The sequence below is a fragment of the Mastomys coucha genome, unplaced genomic scaffold (assembly GCF_008632895.1).
Source record: "Mastomys coucha isolate ucsf_1 unplaced genomic scaffold, UCSF_Mcou_1 pScaffold14, whole genome shotgun sequence".
In the NCBI taxonomy this organism is placed as follows: domain Eukaryota; kingdom Metazoa; phylum Chordata; class Mammalia; order Rodentia; family Muridae; genus Mastomys; species Mastomys coucha.
Genome location: NW_022196896.1, coordinates 98,273,006 through 98,300,812, shown reverse-complemented (window position 1 = coordinate 98,300,812; position 27,807 = coordinate 98,273,006). Strand labels below are relative to the sequence as shown.

Genomic DNA, 27,807 nt, shown 5'->3' with positions numbered 1-27,807 from the left:
TTTTAACGCATGAGCAACAGAAGAAAATTACTCTCAGGGCCTCACGAGCACCTCTTCCACCTTTGAGAACATGATGCTGGTCCCAGTCTTACTCAAGTCTGCTTAGGGCAACCACAGGTACAGTGAGTTCTTGGCTGTCACAGTCGCCTCAGGTCCAGAAGGCACTGTCTCGTCTCCACTGCTCTTTCCCACCCTCTGACTCTGCGTTTGGGAGGACTTAGCTCTCCTTCTGATGCCATTTTTCTTCTGCTTGAAGGACTTCTTTAGATTGGCGATTTTTTTTTTTTATTAATGCAGTGCAGGTCTGCTCTGATAAATTCTTCTCGTTTTGTATGCGTGGCTTTTGCTATCATTCTTGAGAGGACGTTTGCAGTGACTTTGCTTTTGCGGTATTCCTCTGTCTTCTGCCTCACTCTGCTCTCAAAGACGTCATCTGTCGTTATTGTCAATCTGGGTGTCATGCATTGTTTTTCTCTAACTGTAGTATTTTATTTTTAGATTTATTTTTACTTTTAATCCTGTATATGTATATATGTGGGGGGGGGGATGCATGTGAGTGCAGGTACCCTTAGAGGCTGGAAAAGAGCATCAGATCCCTTGGAGCTAAAGTTGCAGGTGGTTGTAAGCCACCCAGCACAAGTGCTGGGAACTGAACTTGGGTCCTATAAAAGAACAGCAAGCACTCTTAACCCTTGTGCTATCTCTCCAGCCCCATCAATGTCACTTCCAGGATGGTTTCTATTAGATGACATCTCTTGGTATGGGTTATTATTTTCTTCCTCCTATGCGGGCCCAAGGTTTTTGCTGGATGTTGATTGATTTGAGCCTTGTTATATTTATAATCTTATAAATATTTTTTCAGGACTGGTGAGATGGCTCAGCAGGGAAGAGCACTGCCTGCTCTTCTAAAGGTCCTGAATTCAAATCCCAGCAACCACATGGTGGCTCACAACCATCCGTAATGAGATCTGATGCCCTCTTCTGGTGCATCTGAAGACAGCTACAGTGTACTTATGTATAAGAGTAAATAAATCTTTGGGCCAGAGTGAGCAAGGACTGAGCAAGTGGGGTCTACTGGAGCAAGCAGGGATTACCAGAGCGAGCAGAGGTCCTAAAAGTCAATTCCCAACAACCAGATGAAAGCTCACAACTATCTGTACAGCTACAGTGTATACTCATATACATAAAATAAATAAATAAATCTTTAAAAAAAAATCAATATTTTTCAACTCCCCCTCTCCACCTTTGAGCCACACTGGGATGCAGCTCAGTTACTTAAAATTAGTTTGATACTTCCAAAGAGTGCCTTAAAATTAAGAGTTGGTCCTGGAAGCCTTTCATCTCTGACTACTGCCACTTCACTGCCAAAGCTACACTCTACCCAGTGAAAGATTTTGGGGGAGTGGGGTCAACAGATTATCTACTCCTGGTCCTGAATGTTGGGTTCCTTCCCTGGCTCATTTTAAAGGGTTCTTTCCCAGCCTGGTCCTGTCCTCCCATGCACAGATCTGCGCTGGTTTGAATGAAGTTCAAGCAAAACTGTAAAAATCTCTTCATATCTCATCTCAGACACACGGAGAAAAAAACTCTGCAAAGCTGAATGAGGGCACAGGGAAGCAAAAACTCCAGTCTCTTCTGGAAGGCTGAGGAGTTTATTTTTTGTTTTTTACCTTTTCTTTTCTTTTCTTTTCTTTTTTCTTCTTCAAGACAGGGTTTCTCTGTGTAGCCCTGGCTGTCCTGGAACTCACTCTGTAGACCAGGCTGGCCTCGAACTCAGAAATCCACCTGCCTCTGCCTCCCAAGTGCTAGGCTTAAAGGCATGCACCACCACCGCCAGGCTTGTTTTTTACCTAAAGTTAAGTTTATTTTACACTTGAATTTATAAGTATTTCTGTCTATTGCCAGTTCAAGACTCCTAGATTTAAAAACAAAAAAACCCAAACAAACAAAAAAACCCTTTCCATAATATTCCACAGTATAATCTGGAGCGTGTACTTAGCATGAGAAGGGAGGGTAGATCCTGAGACTTGGCGCGAATGCTTCAGCGACCTGCAGATGTGGGCCCTCTTCTCATGGCGAATCACGAAACAAGGAAGTCTCCCTGCATGTGGAACGTGTGTCTCCCAAGGCGAAAAGCAAGGTTGCGGTGCATGTTAGCATCCGACTGGAGACACAGCCTTCCGGGCCCCGCCTTTCTGGGTGAGGGCTCCCTTTCTCGTGACTCACGTGACACACTTTGGTTGTGGCTGTCATACTTCCTGCTTTGGACCAGATTCGACAGCTCACAGGATGACTCTCCCCCTTCTTTTAGTATCTCCAGTCGTGTTTCTCTCTCGGAGGTACAGAGAGGAGGAGGAAGGGGTCACACACCCCAGCAAGCGGGTCACAGCGGTTTAGAGCACCAAAGAAGGTGTCGTCTCCATTCCGTGAAACCTGGGCATTCTCCCGAAGTATTGCAAGCTGAATCTCGTCTCCTCCTTCCAGCCTTTCGATGCCAGCTGAGTAGCAGGAATTGTTGGGCAGTGTTTTTGGCATATTCTGGATGCATCGGATCAGAGTCACCAGGCTCAGCTCATCCCCAAAGGCGTGTACTTTCTTCCTCTGGATGACATGACCCATGGCAAAGATGGGGCCCATGTATAGAACCTGGCTGCACATGAGGAAATAGCCTGTTTGCCTCGCCACTATTTTGTTCTCTTTCTCCTCCAAGGCATTTCCTCTTTTAAAGCTGAGAAGCCATGGAACAAATGTGTACGTTCAAGCATCCAGGATTCACGCTGGAGTGAATCCTAAGCAGATACAGAGGACGGACGTCGTTACCTTTTTGGATAGGCAGCGTGTCACTGTCCGCAATCCGCTGCAGACAGTCCTGAGTGATGGTTCGGAGGTTCAGTCCATTATCATCATGTTGAGAATGGCGGCATCCAGGCAGGCATGGTGCAGGAGGAGCTGAGAGTTCTACATCTTGTTCTGAAGGCAAACAGGAGAAGACTGGCTTCTTAGGCAGCTAGGAGGAGAGTCTCGGGCTGAGAATTTTTAAGTCTCTGGCAAGGGTTCCTCCCCTAAGTTAGAAGATGGCTGACTGGCCCACAACTATCGAGTAACTCGTCCTGATCCTACCTTGAACTTGTTGAGGCAGTCCATCAGCTAGGCCCTTCCAGCAGGAGAAGAGGCCCACAAGGCCTTTGTTTTAAGCTGCCAGACTGGTATCTCAAGTCAGGAGGGTGAGAAGCCAGCTCAAGTTCACCACTTTTATTGCCTAGTCTTGGCACCTCTCCCTATCTAACTCCTTGTCTCACAGTAATAAGGTTTTGTTCATAGGTCCTTTCTTGGACTGGCATGCTCTCAGAGGTGGCTATTCCTTTTTAGTCCCATGGCACTTGATATTCAGTATTTCAAAACAGTTGTCCCTTCCCGCCCTCTGTGTGTGTGTGTGTGTGTGTGTGTGTGTGGTCTACTTCTTAGTCATTTCAGTTCCTATTGCTTCAACATATCCAAGATCAGCCTAATTCCTCTTCCACCCCCGTCTTTTTCAAGAATACACAAAATAGTTTCTGTAGTTTGGACAGCTTTTTTTTTTTTTAAAGATTTATTTATTTATTATATGTAAGTACACTGTAGCTGTCTTCAGACACTCCAGAAGAGGGAGTCAGATCTTGTTATGGATGGATGGTTGTAAGCCACCATGTAGTTGCTGGGAATTGAACTCGAGACCTTCATAAGAGCGGTTGGTGCTCTTAACCACTGAGCCATCTCTCCAGCCCCTGGAGAGCTTTATATTTATTTATTTTAATGCATATTTTACCTGTATAAGTAAGGTCTGCTTATCATGTGTGTGCTTGGTGCCTCTGGAGACCAGAAGGGGGCGACAGATCCCCTGTAACTAGAGTTACAGAGAGCTATGAGCTGTGCTGGCTTTTGAACCGGGGTCTTCTGGAAGAGCAGCTAACCACCGAGCCCCTTAATCCGGACAGCTCTTGGAAGCTTACTTTCTTTTTTCTCTCTGGCTATTTTCTCCTTAGGCTGTAACGTGGTCATTGCTTCCCGGAACCTGGACAGACTAACCGCTGCCGCGGATGAACTGAGAGCCTCTCTGCCTCCCTCCAGCAGCGCTCAAGTCACCGCCATACAGTGCAACATCAGGAAAGAAGAAGAGGTAAGACATGGAGGCGGCACGGTGGACTTACCCAGTGTTCTTGGCAGAAGTGGTTCCTGACCCCCGCTGTACTCCAAGGTGATGAGGCTCACTAGAAGGCTGAGACTATAAGGAGAGATGTCTGTGCTCCTGACTTACTGAGCTGGTGACCTCAGAAGAAGGGGGTGGTAAAGCAAGAAAGGGGAGTTAAGCAAGAATGTACTCTCAGCTAGAGACTCTTTAAGTGGTTTTCAACCTTGTAATCCGGCGACTCCCTAATACAGTTCCTCATGTTATGGTGACCCCCCCAACTATAAAATTATTTTCATTGCCACTGCAGAGCTGTAATTTTCCTACTGTTATCAATCCTAATATGAATATGCAGAATAGCTGATATGGGATCCCGTGAAAGGGTTGCTGGACCATCCCTCCGCAAAGAGGTTATAAACCCCATTTTGATAAACATTGCTTTAAGGCATTTCTTAGTGTTCATTTTGACCTGGCTTCATCAATTTTATTTAAAGTCGGTACTTAGAAAAGAATGATACTGAGGCTGGTTGGGCACTTAGGGCTTACCCATACCCTCCAGTGTACCTTGCCATCAAAATTAGAATTTTGGCTTCTGATTTATGAGTATGGTACAGTGGTAAGATCGCACTGTGGGGCATGGGGCTTTACTCGGTGGTGGCTTTATGTGTTCGGCTTGTCCTCTTTAGAGTGAATATGCATTACATAGGAGTCTACAAACTGTATTTCTAAACCTGGGCCATGTAGCAGGCTAGCTATTAAACTTTCCCTTTTGATGTTTATTTTAGGTGAATGATTTGGTCAAATCTACCTTAGCTAAATATGGCAAGATCAACTTCTTGGTAAACAATGGAGGAGGCCAGTTCTTGGCTCCTGTCGAAGACATCACTGCAAAGGGATGGAATGCTGTGATCGAAACCAACCTGACAGGCACCTTCTACATGTGTAAAGCAGGCAGGTGTCTCGATAGCACAAAACCCCAACATGTCTTTAGTGAGAAATCACAGGGAAGGCTGGAAGAGGAGCTGTTAGGGACTCACAAGCCTACATCAATAACGTTTATTTCCTATCTTAACAAAATTACTATCTTGTATTTGTGGTCTCTTTCTCTCTCTGTCTCTCTGTCTCTCTCTCTCTCTCTATTTTTTTTTTTTTTTATTTTTGATTTTTTTGAGACAGGGTTTCTCTGTATAGCTCTGGCTGTCCTGGAACTCACTCTGTAGACCAGACTGGCCTTGAACTCAGAAATCCACCTGCCTCTGCCTCCCAAGTGCTGGGATTAAAGGCATGCACCGCTACTGCCTGGCCTCTCCCTTGTTTTTTGAGACAGAGTTTCTCTGTGTAGCCCTTGGCTGTTCTGGAACTCACTGTGTAGAACAGGGTGACCTGGAAATCAGAGATGCACCTGCCACTGTCTCCCAAGAGCTAGGATCAAAGACGTGTACCACCACCCAGCTGGCTGTGTCTCTTTAAAGATTTATTTCTTTTTATTTTTGTAACATGTACTCATGCCTGAGCATATGCATGGTGCATAGTCGACTGAAGATGGGAGACTAGGTATCAGATCCCCGCAACTGCACTTTAGGGTAGATATGAGCCACCATGTGGGTACTGGGAACAGAACCTGGAACCTCTGAAAAAGCGGTTGGTGCTTACCCACCGAACCATACCCCTGACCCTGTGCCTCCTTTTGATCTGAAGCTTTGTCAAAGATCCATGCCTTTTTATTTTCTAAGAGTTAATGTTGTTTCTGTAAGAAATCAATGTTAAGACGGCCTGACATTAATTTACACAATGTCTCCTGTCCTGTTGAAGATTAAATTTAGATTAATTTTTTTCTGAGAAGAACCTTACCTTTTGGGAATGTATACTTTCTGTGTAATTATATCTGGAATACTGTATCGAAGGTATGCTTTTTCTGTTGTTTTGTTTTTTCTGGGGGGGGGGCAGAATTTTTTGTTTGTTTGTTTTGATTTGTTGGTTTTTCAAGACAGGGTTTCTCTGTGTAGTCCTGGCTGTCCTGTATCTTGCTCTGTAAACCAGGCTGGCCTCAAACTTAGAGAGAGTTCCACCTTCACACCATACTTGGCCAGAAGGTTGTTTTATTATTGTTGATTCTCACTAAATTTTATCACTTACTAAGATTTTTGTGCACCTTTAATCCCAGCACTTGGAAGGCAGAGGCAGGGGGATTTCTGAGTTCGAGGCCAGCCTGGTCTACAGAGTGAGTTCCAGGACAGCCAGGGCTACACAGAGAAACCCTGTCTTGAAAAACCAAATAAATAAATAAATAAATAAATAAATAATAAAGATTTTTGTGAATAGGTTAGATAATTGTCTAAATGAAGCTGAAAAGAAGACAATCCTTAAAAACCACATGTATAGCTGGGCAGTGGTGGCGCAAGCCTTTAGTTCCAGTACTTGGGAGGCAGAGGCAGGCAGATTTCTGAGTTCGAGGCCAGACTGGTCTACAGAGTGAGTTCCAGGACAGCCAGGGCTACACAGAGAAACCCTGTCTCCAGAAAAAACAAAAAACAAAACAACAACAACAACAAAAGATTTAATTTAATTATTTAATATATATGAGTGCTCTATCTGCATGTATACCTGCATGCCAGAAGAGAGCATCAGACCTCATTACAGATGGTTGTGAGCCACCATGTGGTTTCTGGGAATTGAATCTAGGACTGCTGGGACTTAACCACTGAGCCATCTCTCCAGCCCCTCAGAAAAACAGCATATTTATCTTATCTTATTGAAGCAGAATCTCACTGTGTAGCCCAGGCTAACCTCAGCCTCCCATTACGGGTCTATGCAACAATGCTTGGCTTGAAAACCCTGTCTCGAAAAACCAAAACCAAAACCAAACAAAAAACACATGTACAGTTAGGTGGTAGTGGTAAACTCCTTTAATCCCAGCACTCTGGAGGCAGAGGCAAGCAGATCTCTGAGTTCAAGGCCAACATGGTCTACAGATTAAGTTCCAGGATAGCCAGGGCTACACAGAGAAACCTTGTCTCTAAAAAACAAAACAAAAACAACAAAAGAAATCACTGTACAATTAAATGTAAATGTTTGCTCACTTGATGGAATAACTACAGAGAAGGGAATCTTTTCAAATAACTAGACCAGTGCATTCACTAAATGTTCCTAGTGGTGTGTACCTTATAAGACAGAAGAAAAAAGCAATCCCCTTTAGGACTGAACTAAATTAGAAAGAAAAAAAAAGACTTAACCCCATTTGTACACTGAAAACCCAACTCTTTCCTGCTTGTTCCCAGTCGCTTGACTTTATAGTTACTTTGTCTCCTCACACTGATAGATGCTTGTAACCTTCCCAAGTTGTTTCTGCCAGCCATTCTTCTACCTCTTTCTTCCTTGTCCATTTGCTCTCTATGGTCTCTTTGTTATTTCAAAGACTGAAGAACTGCCCACATCTGAGCCTGGGAAAGCACCAGAGAGTTGTGGAAAGCATGAAGCCATCGGAGCTAAGACATGGCACTTAGCCAGAGGTGGAGTCTGTTTAGAGTAACTTACACCGACTTAATATCCTCTTTATGCTAAAATCCAGTGGCTTTGTGTAGTTTTTTTTCCTCCCGAGACAGGGTTTCTCTGTGTAGTCCTGGCTGTCCTGAAACTCTCTCGTAGACCAGGCTGGCCTCAAACTCAGAAATCCGCCTGCCTCTGCCTCCCAAGTGCTGGGATGAAAGGCATGCACCACTACCGCCTCCCTCTTACTATTTTTTAAAACTTTTTTCATACATTATAAGTCAGCCATGTTATTTCTTCCTGTGACCCCCAGCTCCTCCCTACCCACCCAACTTCATGTTCTTTCTCTCTTTCCTTCCTTAGTGCTAGGATTAAAAATGTTCACTACCACTGCCCGGCTACCCCATGTCTTTAATTGATGGACTTTGTTTTAAATCATTTGGTAAATGTTTGTGTTTTTTAATATATAAACCTCACATTTTAAAATTCAGCTTAGGGATGGAGATGTAGCTCAGTTGGCAGAGTGCCTAAGAGGCCCTAGGTTCTATCCTTGCCACTCTGTAAGCCAAACATGGTGGTGGACAACTGTGACCACATCACTTGGAAGGTAGAAAGCCAGGAACAATAGCAGTTCAGGGTCATCCTCAACTACCTAGGGAATTCTAGGTTAACCTGGGATTCGTAAAAAAAAAAAACTTGTCTCAAAATTTTTCTTTTTTTTGGTTTTTCGAGACAGGGTTTTTCTGTATATCCCTGGCTGTCCTGGAACTCACTCTGTAGACCAGGCTGGCCTCGAACTCAGAAATCCGCCTGCCTCTGCCTCCCAAGTGCTGGGATTAAAGGCGTGCACCACCACCGCCTGGCTAAAATTTTTCTTTTTAAATTGAGGTTGTACTAGATACTTTATGGCTGATGCCATTTTAATTAAGTCAACATTCCAGTAATTTTTCATCTAGATTATTTGTTTAGGGAAGGTTTTTTTTCAAGCTTATTTTGTAGCTTTCATTGACCTTTTTCAGTTTTACCTTGTGGTTTATTAAATTAGCTTCTCACTATACAGTAATTGGGATCATCCTGGGCTACATGAGGCCTCATCCCAATGACAAATACTAAATTAAAATAGAAGACTGCAAACGTATGCTGGAGTAGGATATGACAAAGGAAAACACTGTTTAATATGGTTGTTGTCTGTCTGCGTTGTACAGTTTACAATTCCTGGATGAAACAGCACGGAGGGTCTATTGTCAACATCATTCTCCTTCTTCATAATGGGTTTCCAACAGCCGCGTAAGTATTTTCTATATTTTTTTCTTTCTGTGTCTTTAGATTTTGTTCTCTGAATTGGGGGAGGGGCTAAATAAGCAATGATTCACCTCTTTAATAAATTGTAACCCCAATAATTTCCTTTCTAAACAATGATTTTATTAATTCTTGCCAGTTTTCATACAGTGTGCATGGTGGTTTGAATGGGTTTGGCCCCCACAGACTCACGTGTTTGAATGCCTGGCCACAGGAAGTGATGCTTTTAGGAGGTGTGGCCTTGTTGGAGTAAATGCATCACTGTAGGAGTGGGGGTTGGGGAGTGAGCTTTGCAGTCCTATGCTCAAGCTTTGCCCAATGAGGAAAAGAGAAACTTGATCTTTAGGTCAAGATGTAGAACTTTCAACTCCTCCAGCACTGTGTCTCTGGACACTGCCATGCTTCCCACCATGATGATAATGGACTAAAACTCTGAACCCGTAAGCCAGCTCCAATTAAACGTACTTATAAGACTTGCCTTGGTCATGGTGTCTTTTCACAGCAGTGAATCCCTAACTAAGACACTATGTGTTGGGCTAGTGAGATGGCTCAGCTGGTAGAAGCACTGACTGCTCTTCCAAAGGTCCTGAGTTCAAATCCCAGCAACCACATGGTGGCTCACAACCGCCTGTAATGAGATCTGACGCCCTCTTCAGGTGCTGTCTGAAGACAGCTACCGTGTACTTATGTATAATAATAAATAAATCTTTAAAAAAAAAAAAAAGACACTATGTATTTTGATCATATTCACCCCACACCCCAGTTCCTTTTATTTGAACTCTATAAAAAACAATTGTATATGGTGGAGGCCAGAGGTCAACATCAGGTGTCTTCACCAATCCCTTTCCACCTTATTTTTTTGAGACCAGAGTTCCTCACTGAACCATGGCTTTCTGATTTGGCTAGAATGGCTGGCCAGTGAATCCCAGGGATCCTCCTGTCTCTGTCTCCCCCTTGCTGGAATTACAAGCATGCACGTTCTCAAGCTCATGCAGCAAGCACTGTACCTAGTAAGCCTTTTCCCTAGTTGCTAGTAATGCCCATTCAGATTAAGGTTGCCATATACAGTGGTTGGAATGAAAATGGCTCCCATAGACTCATACGTTCGCATGCTTCATCCTAGTTAGTGGAACCTTTTGGGAAGAATTAGGAGTTGTGGCCTCTTTGGAGTGGGCATGGCCTTGGGAGATGGTGTGTCACTGGCAGTGGGCTTGAGGTTCCGTGGAGGTGTACATGTTTGTCATTTACCTGAAATTCATATTACCTGGAGGTCCTGTATCCTTCCTGCCAAGTAATCGAGATGTTGCAAATCTAGCTGTCGCTGTGGGAAATAGCTTATTTGTTAAATTATGAAAATCAAATAGATCTGGACTCATTTAGATTTGAATGCCATGAGTATACCTGTTTAATTTTAGGACTGCTAAATTGTGACTCATAACAGAAACTCTTTGAGTTTCTGAAACACACATACACGCACACACACACACACACACACACACACACACACAATTCCTGAGGGATTGTAGTTCTAACTAGTAACAAGTTGACCTCTTCTATGGAAATTTTAATAACATTCTAGCTTCCTGTATTATCTAGGATTCCTTCAGTTGTGCAGAGTATTCAGTTACTCTTTGTCTCTCTAACTACAGTTCCTGGCAGAGTCAGCTTAGAGGGGGAAGGATTTGTTTGGGCTCCCAGTTTCAGAGGACTCACATCCATTACAGTGAGCCAGGAAACAGAACAGAAGACGCTGGTACTCAGCTAGCTTCTCCCTTGTCCTTCATTCTCCCCTCTTGGGATGACGCTGCCCACCTTCAGGGCAGGTCTCCCTACCTCCCTCCCCTTCCCACAGGGAACGCTAGTGAAGTCTCTCATCTTCACAGACACACTTACGAGCTATGCCTTCAGAAGCGTGGCGTTCTCCATCTCTTGTTAAGCTCTGTGCAGTCCTGTGTGTTCATGACACATGTAGTGCAGACGGCAGAGTGCAGCTTTTCATGAAAGCACTAGGAAATGCCTGAGTAGACCTGGAGGTCACAGAGGAAGGTTAAATTGAAACTCCTTTGTGCTGGGCCTAGTGGGAGGGAGCGGAGTTGCTGTGGCCAGAGGACCCAGCCACCTGAGACTGTCCCAGCTCACCCAAGAGTCCTGATAGGCAACTTGGCACGCCATGAGAGTGAAATTTGGGGAGAACAAGCTAGAACTTACAGAGGCTGTTTGACCTGGGTACCATGTGTTATGATGTTTTACTGCCAGTTTTTAATGTCAATATGTCAGTTACACATGTGATACTTTTTCAGTGGTTTCCCCATGCCTGCTTGTGTGTGCAGACCAGTCTTGGATGCTTCTGGTTTTTTTCATATTGCTGAGAACGGTTAGGTTTTTTTTTTTTTTTAAGTATTCTTTCTAGCATATTTTAATTAGTTATTCAATAATATGCTCCAAATAAGATAAGGATCAGGTTCTGAGCAAACTCATTTGAAACAATCAGGTATACTAACCACTTAGTGCCAGATTCCCTGGCTACATAATACAGCTTTCCTTCATGCTCCCTTTAGAGGGACTTCTGGCACAGGAGGCTAAGAACTCATGTTGATGACCTTTTTTGTGTTTGAGTAATAGCAATATTAAGATGAAATTCACTGCGTGTGTGTGTGTGTGTGTGTGTGTGTGTGTGTGTGCACGCGCGCGCGTGTGGTGCTAGGGCTCACACCTGAAACCTTATGCATGCTAGCCAAGTACTCTGCCAATACACTATGTCCTCAGCCCCAAATTTATACCTTGGAAGAATACAACTTACTGATTTTTGGTATATTCCAAGTTACCAACTATCACCACTGTCCACTATCAGACTATTTTGTCATCCCCCAAGAAGCTCTCTCGGCAGCAGGCACTCCCCCTCCTCCGACCCAAACCCCAGTAAACACTGACACTTTCCATCTCTGTGTGTTTGCCTAATAGTCGTCATAAAGTTGGTAGCTTCACCCTGTTTTTTAAAAAAAATGAAAGAGCCGGGCAGTAGTGGCACACGCCTTTAATCCTAGCACTTGGGAGGCAGAGACAGGTGGATTTCTGAGTTCAGCCTGGTCTACAGAATGAGTTCCAGGACAGCCAGGGCTACATAGAGAAACCCTGTCTCAAAAAAACAACAACAAAAAAACAAAACAAAACAAAACAAAAACAAAAGAAAAAAAAAGAAAGTATATACAATATCAACATACTTGTCATTAAAATTATCAATTTGGGGCTGGCAAGACGGATTAGCTGATAAAGGAGCTTGCCACTAAGTCTGAGGACCTGTGTTTCATCCTGAGCCCACATGATGGAAGGAGAGAAATGGCTCACTTGATGTCTGCCCTCCATACATGCATTGTGGTACATGCTTGAGTGTACACATATACATACATGTGTGGAGAGAGACAGAAACAAAACCTCAATCTGTTGTTATCTTTTGCAATAAAAGGTTCATCAATATATTCCGCCCAGGCACATGGCTTTTGAGAGACACAGCTTAGGCAGTGTACGTTGTGTTTGATAATTGTGTCTTGCCTCTGATAGAGAAGGACCCAGCTCTCTCTTTAAACAGAGACTCATACCAAAAACAATCTTGTGGCGTTCTCAAGCCATTTAAATGCTCGTCGACTTAGTTGATGGGGAAAATGTTTGGCAGAAACTGATGACAATAACGTTTGTGTCTTTAAAGGCACAGTGGAGCTGCAAGAGGAGGTGTTTACAGCCTCACGAAGTCCATGGCTTTGGCATGGGCCAGCAGCGGCGTAAGGGTCAACTGTGTTGCTCCTGTAGGTAACTGTTCTATGTGACATCTGCTGACAAACGGCTCCTGATTCAGATTGTGTTGTGGATAATTGTGTCATTGGTGTGATATATACTAACACCTATGTAAATAGAGTGTAAACAGTTGACTTTTAACATAGGTTAAAAGTAATATTATAAGGCTGGAGAGATGGCTCAGTGGGTAAGAGCACTGACTGCTCTTCCGAAGGTCCTGAGTTCAAATCCCAGCAACCACATGGTGACTCACAACCACCCGTAATGAGATCTGATGCCCTCTTCTGGTGCTGTCTGAAGACAGCTATTGTGTACTTATGGATAATAATAAATAAATCTTTATAAAAAAATAAAATAAATAAATAAATCTTTGAAAGAAAAAAAAGAAAAATCCTGTTTTTGCACATCTTCCCTGATAAAGCAGGCATGCTCAGAGAAAGAGGAACTGACCTCCCCAGGCCCATTGTTCCTGGTTAGGTGCCCCACTGAAGTACTTACATAAACATACTCCTCAGAAACCAAGTCTTCCATGAAAAAGACCACCAAGACTTAGCTGATTATTAAAGGGGAGAGGCCCCCCAACCCCACAAATGATCATTTAAATGGTCTGCTTTTCGATAATGGTTGGCTGGATCCCCATGGACAGTTTTGAATAAAATTGATTAGAAATGTTTATCTTCTATATTGATGTTAAGCCACACACCTTTTGTCTTTGGTCGGTATATCCCCTGATGCCTTCTCGTTGCTGTCCTGTGAGTTCCAGAGATGGGACCCAGGGCCTTGAGCACGCTGGATCAAGTACTCGACTCCCCCCTATATCCCCAGCAATTGGTGTCTTGACATTTTAATTCTCCCCATCTACTCACGTACCTGCTTTGTTTTGTAATATAGGGGACCATTTACTCCCAGACGGCTGTTGACAACTATGGCGAATTAGGACAAACCCTGTTTGAGATGGCCTTTGACAGTATCCCGGCTAAGCGTGTTGGAGTCCCTGAGGAGGTGATGTATCTGGGTGGCACTGATGAGAATACCTTAAGAAATGTTGGACATTTGGCACCCTGGGCACATGGCCTGGCTGACCAGTAGAGAGGATTATTTCAGCGTCATCAAACCATGCATCCTGCGCTTTGGGATCTGGGAAACGACCTAGTTAGTTGTTTTGACCGCTGACAGCAGGCTTTCCTCAGGAATGAAGGCCGTGAAGGTAGAGACGACATGTTTTTTGTTGTCTTTGCGACTACTTTTTTTTATCACGTGCAGTGTTGGGACAGGCAGCCCCAATAATGACAGATTCATGAAGTTCCGCATTGGAATGAAATATGTTAAAAATCAATAGCTTTTCAAATGCCTGAGGAGTAAACTTAGTCCTAACGGTGGTGATGGGGAGAAAAAGTTTCTTACTGAGGAATGAAAGAAAAAAACCAACAAACCAGAATAAATAAGACATGTGGGGCTAGAGAGATGGTTCTGCAGTGATGAGCAGGAAGTGCTCTTCCATAGGACCTGAGTTCGACCCCCAGCAACTCTATCAGATGGCTCCCACTTCATGGAGATCCAGCACCTCTGGTCTCTGTAAGCACCTGCATTCACATGTATATTCCTAACACACACACACACACACACACACACACACACAGACATACTAACAATAAATATTTTAAAATAACTATATGTCATATTCCTTGCTAGGAGATTCAGTTTTGTTTATTTATTTATTTTGGTTTTTCGAGACAGGGTTTCTCTGTGTAGCCCTGGCTGTCCTGGAACTCACTCTGTAGACCAGGCTGGCCTCGAACTCAGAAATCCGCCTGCCTCTGCCTCCCAAGTGCTGGGATTAAAGGCGTGCACCATCACCGCCTGGCTGATTCAGTTTTATTTAAAAGTCAATTTTTACTGGAACTATGCCTTAATCTTAGTACACAGGAAATAGAAGCAGAAAGAGATCTCTGAAAAGTTGAGGCCAGCCTGATCTACACAGAAAATTTCAGGCTACCTAGGGCTACCTAGTGAAACTATGTCTCAAAAAAACAAACAAAAAACAAAACAAAATTAAAGTTAAATTACAAAGTTGTAGGTGTCAGTAAGATGCATCACCAGGTAAAGATTTGATCCCAGCTCCCACAGGCTGTCCTGCCATAGGCACACGGAGGCAGACACATGAGTGCAGTACCCCTCGAGGCCAGAAGAAGGCGTCAGATCCTCCAGAGCTGGAATTCCAGGCAGACTCATGTTCTTAGCAAGAACAATAACATGTTTTTAACTACTGAGTCATCTCTCCAAGCTCGTTTTTTAAAAACTAAAACAAAAGTCAGATTTCCCCTAAATCGATGTATAAGTTGAATACAATTTTGGAGTTTAACGTATGGGATAGGGTTTATTTAGATAAATACTAGGTTTTATTTTATTCATTATCATTGTGTGTCTGTACGTGTGTGCCTGTGTGTGCTGCACTGCACACACACTGATAGGCACGTCAGGAGTTGCCTTAGGACAGCTGGCTCTTTAGAGTTACTTTAGACCATCTCTCTTGCATACAAAGTCAAAGCTACAGATATCTTGACAGTGGGCGGGGGGATGTAGTTCTAGTTTCTAGAAATAGCTTGTTAATGTTCTGTCGTGTCTTTCCAGAGACACATACCTACATGTATTGAATTTTTTATTTAAAAAGACTGCTGTTCTATTTAGATCCTATGGTTCTGTGAGGGAAGTGATCCCACCATAGAGGTTTCTGAATTCGGTCCTGTACTCTAGTGAGAGTGAGTCTGTTTCTAGCCATGAAATCCTGAACTATCACAGATTATGTGCTAAAACTTGGAACATACTAGCTTGGTGTGGTGTCACACACTTTTAATCCCAATACTCTGGGAGGCAGAGGCAGGCAGATCTCTTTAAGCCTGATCTACATAGAGAGTTTCAGGCCAACCAGGGCTACATAGTGAGATTCTGTCTCAAGAAGCAAATAAAAGGAAGATACTGCCCCAAATAACTATTGATGGGCCATGTTATGTTAACATTTTCCTACTGAAAGGGAAATCTGAAATGAGGAGCTAACATGATTAAATTTTATTTAAGATAGAAGACTTTTTGTTAATGTGAGTTAGAGTACCAGAATCATATTAGAGCCAGGCAGTGGTGGTGGCACACACCTTTATTCCCAGAACTCAGGAGACAGAAGCAGGCGGATCTCTGAGTGTGAGGTAGCCTCGTCTACAGAGTGAGTTCCAGGACAGCCAGGGCTACACAGAGAAACTCTGTCTCAAAAGACCGAGATCGAGGGTTGGGGGGGAAGGTTTGTTTATTTATTTTGGTTTTGTTAGTTAGTTTTTGAGACTGGGCTTCCTGTATCTGAGCTGGTCCCAAATTTGATCTGTAACAGAGAGTGACTTGTATTTCTGATCCCCCTGCTTCTGTGTCCTGTGTGCTGGCATCACAGGCTGGTGCTGCCATGCCTGGAGATGTTGGTACATGCCATGCCATGTTGGAGATTGTGTTTGGGCCTTGTGCATGCTAGAGAAGCACCCCGCCAGCTCAGCTACACCCCAACCCAACAGTTTCCTTAAAATCAGTGGGAACCTGACGCCGTGCTATTCTTAACTTTCTGTGCTCTGTTATTTGAGCCTTCTTGTCACATTGGGGTCTTCGGACTATTTAGCTTGTAGCATAACTCATTGTCTTTAGAAGCTCATTTGGATCTAAATGTTGACACAACTCATCTAATTTTGAAAGAACACATTCTTCATGTCTCCACCCACTGCTTAGATCTAAGTTTAGCATGGTGGCACAAGCTTTTCCAAAATTCTGTCTCCACTTGAAAGCTTAACTTTTTTTTTTTTTTTTTTTTTTGGTTTTTCGAGACAGGGTTTCTCTGTATAGCCTTGGCTGTCCTGGAGCTCACTCTGTAGACCAGGCTGGCCTCGAACTCAGAAATCCACCTGCCTCTGCCTCCCAAGTGCTGGGATTAAAGGCGTGCGCCACCACGCCCGGCGAAAGCTTAACTTTTGTCATTGAAAACAAACAGTGCCAACTGTATCTGTTTGAATTGCTAGCCTCACTTCCTTTATTTAAATAAAAAGGTGCTTGCTGAGGGTGATGTGCCCGGAGGAGGCTCAGTGGAAGTAAGGGAGACATGCGAGTCAGTAATGGCGAGAGTGACCAAAATTCATTATGTACATATATGAAATTGTCGAAAATGTTCATGAATACATGGGAAAAAACATGCCAGGTATGTTGGTGAGCACCTATGACCCCAGTACTCAGGAGGCAGAGGCAGGGGGAGCTCTGTGATCCAGGCCAGGGGCCACGGCTACACAAAGGAACCCTGACTCCAAAATAAAAAAAAAAAAAAAAATGAATAAAATAAAAGGGTCACAAATTAGAAAGAGAACAAGGACAGATTTGGAAGGAGGGAAGGGGGAATGGTGTAAGTATATTATTTCAAAAATAAAAGAAAAAATTAAACAATTTAATCCTAAATCTTTGTGGAGTTGGAGAGTTGGCTCAGCGAGCACATTGCTCTAGAGGAAGATTTATGCTCAGCTCCCAGCTGAACTGGCTCAAACCCACATGGAAGTCCAGTTTCAGAGGATCTGCTACCCTCTTCTGACCTCGGCAGGCACCAGTCATGCCTGTGGTACACATAGGTACGTGTAGGCAAAGTACTCAAGCACATAAAATAAAAGTATAAAAGAAATTCACCTTTAAGATGGCTGTTCAGTTAGTTTAATCACATACTCTTTTTCTTGAGATGGCCAGTGGACTTCAGTGGGCAGCAAAAGCTCTTGGGGTGTGTGATTGGGTGTGTACGCATGTGCACACTTCCTATATCATGTCTTGTTTCATCGCCTAGAACACTAGAAAGATTGCCCTCACCTCAACCCATTCCCATGATTATCTATGCCAGAATAACATGACTGCTGGTGCCCCCACTAATAATATAGTTCGTATTCTTTAAAAACATTTTTTAACACTTTTTAACTTTTTTTTTTTTTTTTTTAAATGCAACAGGGTCTCACTTTGTAGCTTTGGCTGGCCTAGATGGTAGACCAGGCTGGCCTCAAACTCACAGAGATCTACCTGCCTCTGCCTCCCAAGTACTGGGATTAAAGGCGTGTGTCCTTAAACCCAACCACATTTATTTATTCTTTTGGTTTTTTTGAGACAGGGTTTCTCTGTGTAGCCCTGGCTGTCCTGGAACTCACTCTGTAGACCAGGCTGGCCTCGAACTCAGAAATCTGCCTGCCTCTGCCTCCCAAGCATTTATTTATTTTTGAGGTACTTGTGTGATGGAGCAAGCATGCGGTGGTCAGAGATCAGTGTCCCCGTGTTTGTCCTCACCTTCCATGTAAGTTCTACTGATTGTATCTAGATCAGCAATCTTGGCTGCAAGCTTCTCTACTGGTTGAGCCGCCTTGCTGGCCCCGGTTTTGACTTTTCGCCATGACCCATACTGAGGCTCCAGCAGTTTTCCAATCAATGCTTTGGGCCCGTGAATAAAATTTCAACACAGTGACGATGTCTCTGACTTTTAAAAGTCCCCTGAAGGAACACCCATCAGACTTTAGCAAACTACTGGCCTAGCTACTATGAGATGCAGAACGAGGGACAAATTCGGGCCTCTGCTTGATTATGTGCAGAGTCGAGTCTAAGATCAGTAAAGCTTTCACGCGTGCGCACGCGTTCTGAAAGCCACTTACTTTTGGCAATTCTTCTGACTTGAACACTTTGCTGTTGCGTGGACAAGAGCTGCTTGCTATTGGTAATTTTTCTCTTCTTGTAACTCTTTGCTATTCTAAGGTTGAAAGCCGCTGATTTCTGATAATTTGACTCCAACTGATAGCAGCAGGGGAATTAGAAAAAAGGTTTGGACAAGGGGGTGGTGGCGCATGCCTTTAATCCCAGCACTTGGGAGGCAGAGGCAGGTGGATTTCTGAGTTCGAGGCCAGCCTGGTCTACAGAGTGAGTTCCAGGATAGCCAGGGCTACACAGAGAAACCATGTCTCGAAAAACCAAAAAAAGAAGAAAGAAAGAAAGAAAGAAAGAAAGAAAAAAGAAAAAAAAAGAAAAAAGGTTTGGTTTCTCCCTGGCTCAAGGGCCTCTGGCTGGGCAGGCAAGAGGTTGGAGTATGTTAACTCTTTGTGAGCCAGAGAGAAAAGAGAGGAAGAAAGGGAGAATTCAAGCACACACATAGACACACACAGACACACACACACACTTTGGCCAGGCCTGACTGCTTGTCTCAACAATTTCACAAGTGTTCATGCACACTTACATACAGACACATATACATACATACATTTGGTGGGAAGCTCCTGTGATCCACACAGCCTGCTTTGGGCCTGACAGGGCCACGGACTGGACACATCAGAATGTCCGCACTGCCACACATACACACTAACTGTATCTGGGATTGAGGTGGGAGAAGCATGTGACTGCCGTGACTAATAGGGCTGTGGCAGACAAGCGGGGCCTCAGAAGGGAGTTAATTGTTGAAGCAGGAAACCGCCATGCTTACCTGTGGCTTCTTATCCCATGTTGTTTGCCTGCCGCTGTCTGCCGCTTCTTCACACCTTGTCGCATCTGCCCTGCTTGTTACCTGACTTCACTTTTGTCCACACTGTCTCTCTGCTGTCAAATCGTGGTGCACATGCGTGAGGATTCATGATGCAGTCCTATGGTCTGAGATGTGCTTATTCAGGAGTCTTGGGCTCCCAGGAATGGAGATGAGCCTCTTATTTATTTATTTATTTATTTATTTGCCTTTTCTCCTATGTATGGATATATTCTCTTCTTTCCCCAGGTCTCCTCTCTGGTGTGCTTCCTGCTGTCCCCTGCAGCTTCCTTTATCACTGGACAGTTGATCAATGTGGACGGAGGCCAGACTCTGTACTCTCGCAATTTCAACATACCAGGTGAGCATCCAGGAAGGAAAGAGTCACAAGCCCTTCCCTGTCCGTGCTCCACGTCATAAGTCACTGCCTCAGAGGTGGGGTTTTCTTTTATAGGCAATCAGAAAGTACAAAATGTTGATATTTATGATAGGACTTTAAAGAAAATGTTCTCAGCTACAAAAAAAATATCTAAACTTCGAAGTACAAAGAAGGTAGAAAGGAGGCCAAGGCTGGCTGTGCTTAGAGGGTTACGGGCTTTACCCCTCCTCCCCCTCTAAGTGCTGGCATGGATGGAAGAGGGGTGGTCCAACCCAACTGTCCTCTCTTTGGAATATGCACATAAAATGATAAATTTCTATATTCAATAATTTTTATTCATAAAATGGTATTTTGTAAAGATTTATTTTAGCTGGGCAGTGGTGGCCCACACCTTTAATCCTAGCACTTGGGAGGCAGAGGCAGGCAGATTTCTGAGTTCGAGGCCAGCCTGGTCTACAGAGTGAGTTCCAGGACAGCCAGGGCTATACAGAGAAACCCTGTCTCGAAAAACCAAAAAAAAAAAAAAAAAAGATGGGGGAGTGGATGCCCTCCTTTGGCCTCTGTAACCACCAGGCACACATGTGTTGCATAGACATAAGCAGGCATTCACATATACATAAAACATAAACATTTTTAAAAGCATGCTAGTATCCAGGGATGTTGCTCATCCTTTACCATGCAAACCCGGGAATGATTTCCCAGCACCCCATAAAACCAGCAGTGGTGGTGCCTGCCTGTAATCCCAGTATTCGAGATGGTAGAAGCAGAAGGAACAAAAGTTCATGGTCATCCTCAGCTACATACCAAGTTTTATGCCAGCCTGGGCTATGTTAGCATAGAGTGTAGATCTTTAAAAAAAAAAAAAAAAAAAAAATGCACGTAAAAAACCTAAAGCCTCAGGGAAAATATAAACACAAATATATTTGACCTCTTTTTTTTTTTTTAAGATTTTTATTTGTTATATGTAGGATTTGAACTCAGGACCTTTGGAAGAGCAGTCAGTGCTCTTAACTGCTGAGCTGTTCTCCAGCCCTTTTTCTTGTTTTTCGAGACAGGGTTTCTCTGTGTAGCCCTGGCTGTCCTGGAACTCACTCTGTAGCCCAGGCTGGCCTCAAACTCAGAGATCCACCTGCCTCTGCCTCCCAAGTGCTGGGATTAAAGGCGTGTGCCACCACTGCCTGGCCTTTGTGGATTTCTTATGTGGATTTGGTGATCTCCCTAATACTATGAATGTTTGGTTGTTTTGGTTTTTCGTTTGTTTGGTTGGTTGGTTTTGTTTTTGTTTTTGTTTGGCTTTGGTGTTTTGAGACAGGGTCTCACTGCCCGCCTGCCTCTGCCTCTCAAATGCTGGGATTAAGGGCATGTGCCACCGTGGGCTGGCTTCCCTTTTTGAAGAAAGACAGTGCAACCCATTAAGCAACATTGATTCAGCTCTGCTCTCTATTGCATTTTTTAGCTTTGTGACTGAGGTCCTTGTGGCTCAAGCCTTTAATCCCAGCACTCCCAAAGAGAGGTGATTCTCTCTGCATTTGAAGCCAGCCTGCTCTACATAGTAAGTTCCAGAACAGCCAGGGAGCCTGCCTCAAAACAAAAACATCCAAGACTGCATTTCCTAGGCATGTTAGAGTACACTTGGTGTCAGGTCCTGTGTGGCCGGGCTTGGGCTTGACTTTTCAGTCCAGGAAGTTATTGGCTCATGACGAGGTGAGACGCATCTAGGAGCCTTTTCCTCTGCCTGTGTCTGCTCCGTGAGGTACCATCCTTTCCAGGCTGGCTTCCTTGGTCCTAGGATTGCAGCCTGCCACTCTGAGACCACATGTTTTTCTTTGTCCACATCCAGCTGACTGAAGAGCAAGGAGAGGGAAGGATTTCATCGTAGCATGGTTTGCTCAGTTCTGAGGCTTGCTTTAAGTCGGATCAGCTCACAAAGATGGACATCCACCTGTAGCCAGTCGTCAGAGGCAGGGAGTGGGAGGGAGGTGCGGAAGTTACCCCCTTTACGCGCACGAAGACTGAGCCGAGAAAGCTAGTGAGTAGCATCACATCGAAGGATTTCTGCAAAACTGTCTGTCCCGCGAGCTCTTTCCCTTAGCCTCTGTGAGCTAAGAAGTGAGGCAGCAAACAAAACCATGAGGCTTGGGTGGAAACTGGAGCGATGGTTTTAAGAGATTGGCAAGTAACACTTTTCTGCTTCCTAAACAGATCATGACAACTGGCCGGTGGGAGTTGGGGACCTTTCTGTTGTCAAGAGGATAAAGGAATCTCTTAAGAAGAAAGCCAAGCTCTAAGCCAAGGAAGCATCCACCCATCTTGTTCCTGCGTGCCTTTATTGCCTTGAGAATGTTCTGTACGAGCTTAGGATTTCGGGGGCCTGGGGGCGGAATCACTTTAATGTTAGTAGTTTTTGTCTTTGCAAAAACTACTCCTAAAATAAATGTATTTTCATGTTCAAACTAGTACTCTTTTAATGACTTTAAGGATTTCTTTTTTTTTTTAAGAATTTTTATTTATTTATTTTATGTATGTGAGTACACTGTAGTTTTACAGATGGTTGTGACTCTTCATGTGGTTGTTGGGAATTGAATTTTTAGAACCTCTGCTTGCTCCAGTTAACCCGTCCTGCTCGCTCCTGTCAGCCCCACTCATTCAGGCCCAAAGATTTATTTATTGTTATACATTAAGTACACTGTAGCTGACTTCAGACGCACCAGAAGAGGGCGTCAGATCTCATTATGAGTGGTTGTGAGCCAGCCACCATGTGGTTGCTGGAATTTGAACTCAGGATCTTTGGAAGAGCAATTGATGCTCTTACCCGCTGAGCCATCTCACCAGCCCCAGATCTTTTCTTTTCTTTTTTTTTTTTTTGTTTTTTTGTTTTTTTGTTTTTTTCAAGACAGGGTTTCTCTGTGTAGCCCCGGTTGTCCTGGAACTCACTCTGTATACCAGGCTGGCCTCGAACTCAGAAATCCGCCTTCCTCTGCCTTCCAAGTGCTGGAATTAAAGGCGTGCGCCACCACCGCCCGGCCCCAGATTTCTTTTTTATTATTTTCAACTGTGTATGTTGGAGGAAGGTGTATGCACACTGAGTGCAGTGCCCAAGGCAGTCAGAGGCATCAGATCCCCGTGAGCAGGAACTTTACACAGTGTGACCCACCTGGGTGCTGGGAACTGAACTCACTCGGCTCTTCCAGAAGAGCAGTAAGTGCAGTGAGGGTTTGTATGTGCTCGGCCCTGGGAGTGGCACTATTTGGAGGTGTAGCCCTGTTGGAGTGGGTGTGTCACTGTGGGAGTGGGCTTTAAGATTGGTATCCTAGCTGCCTGGAAACCAGCCTTCAGATGAAGACATAGAACTCTCAGCTTTTCCTGCACCATGCCTGCCTGGATGCTGCCATGTTCTCACCTTCATGATAATGGACTGAACCTCTGAACTGGTAAACCAGCCCCAATTAAATGTTGTCCTTATAAGAGTTGCCTTGGAGGGGCTGGAGAGATGGCTCAGTGGTTAAGAGCATAGGTTGCTCCTTAAGAGGACCTGGGTTCAAGCCCCAGAACCTACATAGCAGGTTATAACTGTCAGTAACTGCAGTTCTTGGGGCTCTGACACCCTTACACAGACATATATGCAGGCAAAATACCAATCAATTCTCATAAAAATAAACAAATGTTTTTGGAGGGCTGGAGAGATGGCTCAGTGGTTAAGAGCACCGACTGCTCTTCCAAAGGTCCTGAATTCAAATCCCAGCAACCACATGGTAGCTCATGACCATCTGAAATGAGATCTGTCGCCCTCTTCTAGAGTGTCTAAAGACAGCTACACTATACTTAGATATAATAATAAATAAATCTTTTTTTTAAAAAAAAGAGTTGTCTTGGTCATGGTGTCTGTTCATAGCAGTAAAACCCTAAGACATACACTTAACCACTGAGTTGTCTCTCCAACCTCCTAACCTGGAACTTTTTCTTTAAAAGAATAGAGATTAACAAACTTGAAAGTGTATTCTTATTTCTAGGAGAGATATCTCAAAGGCTGTGGGCTGGAGAGATTGCTCAGCAGTTAAGAGCACTGACTGCTCTTCCAGAGGTCCTGAGCTCCATTCCCAGCAACCACATGGTGGCTCACAACCATCTATAATGGGATCTGATGCCCTCTTCCGATGTTTCAGCAACTGCTTACTCATATTCATAAATAAATGTATGTATACTCATACACATAAAATAAATATATTTAAGAAAAGAAAAGCTGTGACCATTAGGGGTCACAAAGGTGTGGTGACACGCATCTGTAATCCCAGAATTACGAGGTAGGAAGGTCAAAGTTGAAGGCCATCCTCAGCCACATAGGGAGATCATGAACTCAAAAAAGCTTTTGTAATCTTATTGCAAAATAAAAATGAGAACACTGAACTGTGGCATATTTATGATTAACACATATGGGACAGAGTAGTTTTGTATAAGACAAAAAGTACTGCTGGTGGGAAGTGGGGCATGGGGCACCATTGTGGTTCCACATCACAAGACATTCTTGCATCTCCTTGGTGGAGGAGTGGTTTCCGGGTGGGATATCATATTGCATGGGATGGGTTACCCAGGAATGTGACTTTGTTAGCTCCCCTAATGGTACTGCTGCTGGGTGTCTGCAGAGAGGGAAAGCAGACCCTCACCTTGAATAACTTTAACTTCGACAAGAGAACGTCAATACAAAGAATTCCTAAGTATGACAGGGGATTTGGGGGTAGAGGGTTGACGAGAAGTATACAAAACCTTGAAGTGTATGAAAAAAATAGCTTGCAGTACAGGAGGGCTGAGATGAAGCATTCCCCTACCTGACACACTCGGGTCTAATAGAGTGGTCACCACTGTGACTCCATGCAAGGCGAGAAGTAGCTGTGTTGTACTTCTCATAGAACTTTCTGGAATTCCATTTTAGTGTGTTAAGGACAACTGAATATGGACAATGTCTCGCCAGAGGGCTCTGCTGCACTACCCTACGGAGGTGCAGGGCAACCTGCACCTTGGTACTGTTGGTTCTGTGTCAAGTCTCTTGCCTCTCTGCATTGAGAAGCCAAACCCACCTCCTCCTCTGACATCTGCAGTTCTCCACTTGTGGATTAGGACCATCAAAAAAGACGTATTTCTGATGGTCTAAGAACCTCCCAACCGGTTTATTTTCACTGCTCCTTCGTAGCTATAATTTTGCTACTGAGTCATGTTGAGAAACACTGTCTTACAGTGTCTCTCTAGCGTCTCCCATTACATAGTGACTTTGTACAGCCTGTGTCTGTGGGAATCAGGTTAGCAGGCTCAGTTTCACATCCCTCTATTGCTGTGCCCATTATACCAACCAGTTCTAAGCTGTGCCTGACTGTTCTGTGGCCTGCAGCCTTTTCCATACTGATGTCTTGGAGTAGGTGGATTAAGAATTACTGTGGGCCGGGCAGTGGTGTCGCACGCCTTTGATCCCACCACTTGGGAAGCAGAGGCAGGCGGATTTCTGAGTTCCAGGCCAGCCTGGTCTTCAGAGTGAGTTCCAGGACAGTCAGGACTATACGGAGAAACCCTGTCTCAAAAAAACAAAAACAAACAAACAAAAAAGAGTAACACTTTGTTGCCACTGCTTTTTGTTATTCCTTACCTTAGCCTAGTTTCTGGGCCAAATAATTCAGTCTTGCTGGCCACCATTCAAGGATCTATGTGCACTCTCCCCCAGGCTGTTTTATGTTCACAGCTACCACATGGCTCTATCCTCTACCATGAAACAGCTACTACCATTAAGGGGCTCCTTTAAGAGCTCTGTTATGTGATTAAACGCAGAACACCAGTTTGTCTAGGCAGCTCCCTCTTGGGATCCAAAATGTGGCTGCAAAGCTTCAACTTGAGGTTTAGATTCTTTCCGTTTTCCTTCTGCACTTGTTGACCAGGTCTAAACCAACCAGAGTCCAGAGGTAGGTCTAATTAGGCATGCTAGTTGGGAATCTAGCTCGATGGCAGAGTGCCTTTTGTTTTATGGGCAAAACTCTACAGTTGTATGTTAGCCAAGGTACTTTGTGTGTAGATGCAAGCCCTTGAGCACCATCTCTTGAATGAGCATATATGCCTGTGCATTGTCCCCACGCTGTTAGCGTCTTGGTTGAATCCCTGGAGGTAGGGAGTGGGTCCTCATTCCTTGGTCTAACTGGGTTCAGCCACCTCTTTCAACCTGAAGCCTCCAAACTTGCCTTTCCTTTCTCGAGGTTGTCAATTTACTAATATTAAACACCTCGAGTCCCTCCTGATTGAAAACATGAGATGAGATTTCCAACAATAACCTCTCTGCCATCCTTGCCATCTGCCCATTGATCATATTTGTTCCTTTCTGTCCTCCTTTATACTCTTTTCAGTGCATCCCGCGGAGCTCTGTGTAGAGTCCCATTTTTCCATAAATTAAACAGTTTATAGGGTCCAGCTTCCTATCCTAACTTGCTCTTTTGAGACTCTGAGACAACTGAGGGACTTGGCAAGCTCTGAGACTTGTGAGACAACTGAGGGATTTGGCAAGCAGACCAAGTCAGCTAGTCTAGCTGAAATAGCCGAGCTCTAGGTTCAGTTAAAGACCTTGTCTTTCTAGAATACGAAGCAGAGCAAAACAAAATTGAAAACAACAGAGAATGATCGTTCAAGAAAAAAATCTAGTTGCCACAGGCACAACTAAAAAAAAAAAAAACGCTAGCCCGGCGCACACAGGAAGGGGCGGAGTGAAGCAAGAGGTGGAGAGATGTTTAAGAACTCTGGCAGAGGACCACAGTCACTCTTGATCCCTTAGGTACTTTAACTGCAGGGTCAGGTAATTCTACATCTTGTCCCTTTGGAGTCAACGGAGCTCCAGTTTACAGGTGGAGCATACTAGTTTAACACTAAAGAAAAAAGTCTGGCTTTTCCAGAAGTCTGCAGATTAAACCGCCACCAAGACAATGTACACAAATAAGAAAAGTGTGAGAGAATACTTCAAAGCTAGTGCACTGACAAGATGAAGCTGAAAGCGTAGAACCCAAAAGAAGTCTTTCTTTTAACCAGTATTGTTCCCCAGAGGGGTGCACCGTTCCTGGAGGTACTGCAATACCAGGTCGATGCGTGGAGTGGACGGAGCAAGCTCCTATTCCAACTCCTAATTCCAAAAATCCATTTAATATATTGTCCTCGGATAGAGGACGTATCAGATATTAAACTGATAAGAACAGATACTACACTTGATCTTAGCCAAAAGGCCGAGAAGCGATACCCAGTTCCTCCCACGCAGCCATGCTCTGTGGCCGCGAGACACATTAACATCGTGGCGACCGCTCGCAGCCCTCACTCCCTGCCTTCCCGTGTCTCCTTCCTCCTCCCGTCCGCGTCTGCGTGTTTCACACCTCACTCCCTCTCCAGGGCCCACAGCTTCAGCTACAATTTCCATGACCCCGGTTTTCCCGGCGTTCCCGAGCGCGCACGCCGAGTCTGATTTGCATGTCCCGCCCCCTCGTGAGGGGCGTGGCGGCCGAGAGTGGAGCCTCCTCCCCGCTGTGTCTGCAAGAGGCACACGCCAGCTCCCGGACACTTCCGGCTTCTCCTCCTGTCCTCTGAGAACAGAAGCGAGAGGGGAGGGTTTGCAGCCCGCTGTACCTGAGAAGTAGAGTACAGGGATGGTGGCTGAAGGGCCGACCTACTTGTCTAGTTCGCGTTGTCCGGAAGACGAGCTTTTAAGTTGACGTTTATGTCACTTATGTCAACATTTGGGATTGGGGGAGTCCAAGATGCGAAAGTGGTTTATTCCAAGCCAACTCCCAAATACCAGACTTGACAACAAACTTAGCATGAACTCTGGAAGATTATAGTTTCCTCTGTAAAGTCATTGCACAGCCCCTTTAAATATCGGGAGAGGGGGAAGCAAGAGTGCACAGCAGTAAGGGTTCTTGCAAGCTGAAGGACTTGAGTCCCATTCCTGGCCTACCCAGCTGGTAGACTGACTCCTACCACCTGTTTGTTCTCTGGTCCTCGTATGATCTGTCTGGCACGCACTACACCCCCCACCCTACCCCACCCCACCCCACACACTAAATTTGGAAATTTAGAGAGAAGAAAGCAGAAAGCCAGTTAGCACTGCCCATAATTTCAGCACTTGAGAAA

At 44.5% G+C, this 27,807-nt stretch overlaps 1 protein-coding gene and 1 non-coding gene across 2 annotated transcripts in view; one reads left to right on the top strand and one right to left on the bottom strand.

Moving 5' to 3' along the window:
• Nucleotides 1-22,121, top strand: part of Pecr (peroxisomal trans-2-enoyl-CoA reductase) — a 27,520-nt gene extending 5,399 nt beyond the window's left edge. The window contains exons 2-8 of the mRNA XM_031367871.1: nt 4,023-4,156; nt 4,951-5,116; nt 8,857-8,938; nt 12,654-12,750; nt 13,631-13,741; nt 19,539-19,650; nt 21,871-22,121. Coding sequence (XP_031223731.1) covers nt 4,023-4,156; nt 4,951-5,116; nt 8,857-8,938; nt 12,654-12,750; nt 13,631-13,741; nt 19,539-19,650; nt 21,871-21,956 — 788 coding nt within the window. The 3' untranslated portion in view covers nt 21,957-22,121. The remainder of the gene's footprint in view (nt 1-4,022; nt 4,157-4,950; nt 5,117-8,856; nt 8,939-12,653; nt 12,751-13,630; nt 13,742-19,538; nt 19,651-21,870) is intronic.
• Nucleotides 22,122-26,730: 4,609 nt separating this feature from the next.
• On the bottom strand, nt 26,731-26,921 carry LOC116089691. The gene has a single exon (XR_004118444.1). It is a non-coding gene; the product is annotated as a U2 spliceosomal RNA (small nuclear RNA).
• Nucleotides 26,922-27,807: the final 886 nt, after the last annotated feature.